This window comes from Lissotriton vulgaris, chromosome 1_1 (assembly GCF_964263255.1).
Source record: "Lissotriton vulgaris chromosome 1_1, aLisVul1.2, whole genome shotgun sequence".
NCBI classification, from domain to species: domain Eukaryota; kingdom Metazoa; phylum Chordata; class Amphibia; order Caudata; family Salamandridae; genus Lissotriton; species Lissotriton vulgaris.
Window position 1 is genome coordinate 135,155,459 of NC_141685.1, and position 6,863 is coordinate 135,162,321.

The window sequence follows — 6,863 nt, forward strand, 5'->3', positions numbered from 1 at the left end:
CAAACAGCAGCCAATAAACAAATTTAAACTTGCATAACCCCGGAAGGACAACCCCCTCCATAAGTCTGCACCAATCACAGTCCAGTCCAGTACAATAACAGTCTATGTAAAACCGGAACCTTCCTCTTTCTTTGCGATGTCTTCCGCAGTCCAACCAAGACTGGAGCCCAACGTGGCAACTATCCCATCCTCTTGTCCGAAGGGGAAAATCGCTCCGCAGCTGAGACCCAGTTCAGTCCGCAGGAGTCGTACTCAGGTCTGTTTGTTCTGATCACCTGAAACAAGAAAATATGTCATAACGGCTATTCCAACTTCAAGGAATACAACAAGCCATAACATTATTCGGGTGGGCAAAATACATTACATCTGCAAATCGATATACCAAGTACATTACTGGCAACTCGGGTGGGATAATCCTCGCCTCCGTGTCCTTAATAGAATTGAAAATTCTTTGTCGCGAATGCTAGACAATTTTTCATTCTATGTCAGTCCACGGAGGCTCTGATTATGCTAGTTTAAAGTCTCTCCACCACCACCGAGGCTACATCAACAATAGGTTTATGATAAAACGTTTTAAAAGTAGATTCAGATGACCAATCAGCCGCAGTCATGATGTCTTGAAGCTGAGACCCGGCACCAAAGGATTTTGAGGCCATAGCCCCTCTAACAGAATGAGCTCCAAATTTGGAGGAATCAATGCCCGCCAGGCTCAACAACCAGGAGGCCCACCTGGCCAGAGTAGCATTGGTGACTGGGTGGAAAGGTCTCTGTAGAGAAATCAATAACTGACCAAAATCATTCCTAAATTCTCTAGTACAGTCCTCATATACCTTCAGACATTTTACTACACACAATTTACTGTGGTGAGGAAAAGCAGGATAAGAAATACATTTTGAATGTGTTTTAGTACGTTTTGAAATCGTGAAGGAAACTCCCGTAGGGGTAAATACTCTACCTGCTAAATCCAGTGCTCGAATGTCCGAGAATCTTCTGCAGGAGATCAAGCATAGCAAAATCGTAAGCTTCGCTGAGAGCTGTTTCCTAGACAGACCCTCGTTCGCCGGCCACGCCGATAAAAAACGTAGGACAACAGAAACGTCCCAAAGCTCTGTATACTTAGGCTGAGGAGGTTTCACCATCCGGATCCCCCTGACTACCTTACACACCAGTGGATGTTCCCCGACAGGTCTGCCATCCACATGCGGATGCCCCGCCGAAATGGCCGATCGGAAAGTGTTCACCGACCTGTACGCCAAGCCTGACCGAGTCAAATCAGACAAAAAATTCGCAATCACAGAGACATGCGATCCCACCGGATCTCCCTGTCGCTCGTTACACCAACCAACCCATCGTCTCCAAGCCGACTCATAACGCTTGTGGGTGGAAGGCGCCCATGCCTGTGACAAGAAGAAGAGAGTGTCCTGAGAAACTCCTGGCACTTGCCAGCGTCTCCTGAAAGTCTCCACGCCATGAGAGACAACTGATCCAGAAGGACCAGCGGATGTTGAAGGCCCACAGGGTCTGTCAGCAGGTCTGGGAACGATGAGATTCGCACCGGAGGTGCGCATGCAAGGCTCATCGTGACCGGAAACCACGCTTGGGTTTTCCAACATGGAGAGATCAAGATCACCTCTGCCTTCTGTCTCCGAATCTGAGCCAGAACCCTCGGGATCATGATGAACGGGGGGAAGGCATACAGAATGCCCGTCGTCCATGATTGAAGAAAGGCGTCCGAGCTGATCGCCAACGGATCCGGACGCCAACTGAAAAACTGGGGCAACTGTCGGTTGAGTCGCGAGGCAAACAGATCTATTAAACACGGACCCCACAAGCGGTCCAAGGCCCTGAAAATCTTGGGGTGCAGCCTCCAATCGCTGGCATCCCTCAAATAACGCGAGTTCCAATCCGCTGTCACATTGACAGACCCCGGAATGTACTCCGCCGTTACCGATATCTGATGGGCCAGGCAATAGTGCCAAAATTCCTTGGCAATCTCCGCTAGGAGACGAGATCTGGTGCCCCCGAGGCGATTTATGTACCGTACCGCGGACACATTGTCCATGCGTAGTAGAATACAACACGAGACCTTCTGAGGGGATAGAGTCCGCACCGCAAAAGAACCCACCAGCCGCTCCAGACAATTGATGTGGAGATTCAATTCTTCGTGGGACCATTGGCCCCCGGTCTCCACCGAGCCGCAACGGGCTCCCCAGCCCCATCGGCTCGCATCCGACTCTATCACAACCTCTGAGGTGGCCGCAAAAATGGCTCTGCCGTTCCAGGCTTCCAAATGTTCCAACCACCAGTTCATCTCCGTACGCGCGTCCGTCGATAACACTACCTGTTGGGCGTAAGTCACGCCCTTGCGAAGGTGTAAAGCCTTCAAGCGTTGCATCGTTCTGTAGTGCAAGGGACCCGGGAAGATCGCTTGGATGGAGGAGGCCAAAAGCCCCACCAGGCGAGCCAAGGTCCTCAAGGAAATTGTCAGAGAGACAAGTGCTTTCCTCAACTCCTTCTTGTTTGCCACCCTCTTCTTGAGTGGTAGGAGCAACTGGGCTTTCACAGAGTCGACCTGGAATCCCAGAAATTCCATAATCTGTGCAGGTACCAGAATGGACTTCTGCAAGTTCAAAAGGAAACCCAGGTCCTGAAGGAGGTGAACCATCCACGACAAGTGGAGCGAAACAATCTCCGGAGAGCATCCCAAAATCAGGATGTCGTCGAGGTAGATGATCAACCTTACGCCTCTCTCCCTCAGACACTGAACTATCGGTTTCATCAGTTTGGTGAAACACCAGGGAGCGGACGAGAGGCCAAAGGGCATGGCGGCAAACTCGAACCATGTGTTGCGCCACTGAAATTGAAGAAACCGCCGATGCGGTGGAAAAATGGGCACCGTTAGGTAAGCGTCCTTCAAATCCAGACGTACCATCCAATCTTGTTCTAACAGGATGTCTCGCAGTAGGTGTATGCCCTCCATTTTGAAGTGTCGATACACCACCCATGCGTTGAAATCCCTGAGGTTTAAAACTAACCGAAAGCCCTGGTCCTTCTTTGGGACTACGAAGATTGTGCTTGCAAAGCCGTGCTCGTGCGGCAAAGTTTCCACAATAGCCCCTTTCCTGAGCAAAGCCCGCACTTCTGCGTCTATGAAATTCTGTTCTTGAAGGGAAAAATGTAGTGGCGCGGGCGCTTGTCGCTGCGCGGGGGATGCATAAAACTCTATGTGATACCCTTGGACGGATTGTAACACCCAGGGATCTGTTGTCAGATCTTGCCACCTGTGGATAAACAAGGCCAACCTGCCCCACACCATGTGTTCCGTCGCACAAAGAATGCGTACCTGAGTAGGAGTTGTCTCCCGAGTTATTATGCTGTCCTCTGTAGCTTCCTTTCTGTCCTCTGCCACGACCTCCTCGATTACGGGAGGGGTAGAAGTTGGGGCGTTGGTAGCCTCTGCCTCTCTGCTCACCTCCGCGTGAGGTCTGATTGAAACCTCGGCCGGACCCTCGACCTCGCTGGCGTCCGGCCCTGTCAAAAACACCAGTGTGAAGCACCCTCTTAATCGTGGTTTGCGCCTTGTCCAGCGCGGAAAAGGTGGCAACGTACTTGCCCATTTCTTTAACAAACTTGTCTCCGAAGAGCATGCCGTTAGCCAGAGAACCAGGTTCGTTGGAGGCCATCTCCGCCAATTGGGAGTCTATACGCATAAGAAAAGAGCGTCTCCGCTCCGTAGACGGCGCCACATTAGCGTTTCCCAGAAAGCACATCGCGCGTTGGGCCCATTCCATGACGTCAGACGTGTCCAGAGGCACGCCCTGTTCCTTAGCCTTGACAGCAGCCTCCAGAATCTTAGTGAGGGGTCCAGATACGTCCAGTAACTTGTCCTGGCACCCCCGCCAAGCCCTATCCAGTCCTTTTTTGGGGTCTTTAGCAAACTTCCTCATGAATGCTGTCATGGTAGGGTCAAGGTCCGGGGCATCCGCCACCATCCCCGTCACCGACGGTCTTGGACATTCCGACCTCAGAGTGGCTCGAACCCCACTATCGAAGCCTTGGCGCAAGTTGTTGGTAACATAATGCGCAACCTCGGCACAAGGCACCCACTCCGTGGACCTAGGGTGAATTATATTATTGGGGTCAAATAGCAGGTTCCTAGGGACCTGACTATCATCGGCCTTGAAAGCCGTGTGTTTAGTTTTCTGAGACTTCTTCTTAGAAACAAAAGACTCCGCCTCCGAGTCTGAAGTATCTGGCGGTGTCGAGGAGGAATCCCCCGAGGTCTGATAAGCCATAGAGCCATGGTCCCTCATCACTGACCTGGCCATCTGCGCTATCTTATGCTCTTGGGACAGGTCAGAAGTACCCCCTTTACGTGAGGATTTAAACTTCCTCTTGCCCGCTGGATGATGGGACTTGGTAAAAGGTTTTAACGCCTTAATCAGGGCTTTACTAACAGAGCTCTGGTCGTGGGTAGCCAGAGCCTCACCCAAATTCTCCTCCAGCTGTTCTTCCTCAGGCTCATACTGTTCATACTCATTAAATTCGACCCACTGGTCGCCCTCCTCGGCGTAATACGCCATATGCAAGAGAAAAAGGAGGTGAGGAGGAGATTAATAGGGGGGGAGTAGCCCAGGGGTGTCGCCTCTACACACACACAATGCAACCCCAGTTGCCAATACACACCAGAGGCAGGTCGATATAAGGTGGAAGGAGACCCCTTGTATAATCTAAAGAACTCCCCTCGAGCAAAGCTCTGCTCCGGACACGCTCCGGTCAGCGTTACAATGAGACCAGGGATTTATGCAGCCAACAACGCGCCAAACGCGAGGAGCCGGTAACTCAAAACGAAACTCGGCTCCTCGCGCATGCGCGGTACAACTGGGGCACACACTCGACTGCTCCCTGTGCGCGGCGAAGCCGCGTCTGTCTCCTCCTGCTCCACCGCCCCCTAACGCGCTCAGGCACTCAGCGCACGCCGCAGGACGGCGGACCGGGACTGAAAAACCCGACGCCGAGAATAAAAAACGCTCGCAAGGCGCAAGACAGAAAGCGCAATCGCGCTACAAGCAGTCGAGCACTCGCTCATACACGTTCACCATAAACACGAAAAACCACACCATAAACCCTCATTCATAAGCAAAATAAGGGAAAGGCACTTAACTCGCTGCTGCAGCAGCAAAGAAAGAGGAAGGTTCCGGTTTTACATAGACTGTTATTGTACTGGACTGGACTGTGATTGGTGCAGACTTATGGAGGAGGTTGTCCTTCCGGGGTTATGCAAGTTTAAAGTTGTTTATTGGCTGCTGTTTGGTCAGTAAAGATAAGAGAAGCATAATCAGAGCCTCCGTGGACTGACATAGAATCTCCGTGCTTTGGTAAAATGTGAGTTTGCTGGGACGATTGGGCCTCCTCGGCCGCTGGAGAGAGGTGGATCCCGCAGGCGCCATCGGAAGGCGTCACATGGTCACGTGACGCAGTACGAGGCGCCTCCGCGAAGAAGTGGGAGGTGCAACGCTCCCTCCTGTCGCTAGAGGTCAAGCTGCTCAAGAGAAAGAATCAGCGCATCATTCCTAATCTGCATACCCACAATTCTGTGCGCGCCTCATAATGCTGCTTTACTTTCATATAAATGCAGGGCTCTTTATGGCATTGAAAACGATAAAGAGCGGACATTTAAGAACGAAGAGGCCAGAGTATCAGCCCTCTAGTGGGAAGGCAGGAACCGTAGTTAGGCACACTACTTTACCAAGGGAAGTTAATGGGTAATTTGCTTCATTTCAATAAAGTTAGTTAGTGGTATGATGCGTTAGTTCCGTGCAGTGGGGTAGACCGGCTGCCTGCTCGGGATGCCTGGAAAGGATGTGGACCGGCCAGCACCTGAGGAGCCCTGTAACCCGGTCCATGTACATGAATACGATGATCCACAGCGAAGCCACCCACTGGAAAGGGGACCAGGAGTGGTATGTTTGTGATACAGGAAAATTATGGGAATCTCTACAACCAGTCTTGCAGCCTAATTCATGAAGCTGAATTCGGCTCGCAAAAGGGCCAGATTCTGAGAATCTGGCCCTTTGCGAGTGAGATTTTTGCATTTGGAATTTATCCTCCCAAATGCAAAAATCGGTAATAGCGTTTTCGCAATTTTGTGATGGATTACATTTAAGGAATCTCTATTTGAGATTCCTTAAATGCAATTCATCATCCATTTAAAAATTGAGAAATCGCAAATTCGGGCCGCTACTTACCGCGAGGTCAAACATCGTGGTAAATAGCGATAACTCAGAAAAATGCTTTTAAAAGCATTTTTCTGAGTTGCATGTTGCACACACACATGTCCTTTGGACATGTGTGTGCGCAACCCCAGTTCATATTGGCATTTAAGGGGTGCTACAGGGTGTCCTTTGGACACCCCTGGCACCCTTTTAATCGCTATCCTATTTGCAATTAGCTAATTGCTAATCGCAAATAAGGAATACTCCCCATTCATTCCTACGGGCCTTTTGGCCCATAGGAATGAATCGGGAGTTATTCCTTATTTGCGATTAGCAATTTGCTAATCGCAAATAAGGAATTAGTAGGAATCGCATTTTTTTTGCATATTCCTACACGAATCCCGTTTTGCGAGTCCTTAATAGCGATTCGCTATGAATCGCTATTAGGGGCTCGCAAAACGGGAGTATGATGAATCAGGCTGTTGGTCCAGAGTTTCCTCGATCACGGAACACAGATCTTTCTAAACAGGAGCATCGAAAAATCCCGCTAGCTGTCCATACAACTATATCACTCTTTCATGCCATCTGTTTTTAGCATGTTTCTTTCTAGGACTTCAATCAATGGGTTGCTTGGAAGAGGCTCCATGT

At 50.4% G+C, this 6,863-nt stretch overlaps 1 protein-coding gene across 1 annotated transcript; it reads right to left on the reverse strand.

The window, feature by feature from the left end:
- Positions 1-252: 252 nt before the first annotated feature.
- LOC147737787 (uncharacterized) lies at positions 253-4,583 on the reverse strand. The gene is made up of 2 exons (XM_086935344.1): positions 3,344-4,583; positions 253-275 (listed from the first exon to the last, which is right to left on the reverse strand). The coding sequence occupies exons 1-2, from the start codon at positions 4,581-4,583 to the stop codon at positions 253-255; spliced, it is 1,263 nt and encodes a 420-aa protein (XP_086791470.1).
- Positions 4,584-6,863: the final 2,280 nt, after the last annotated feature.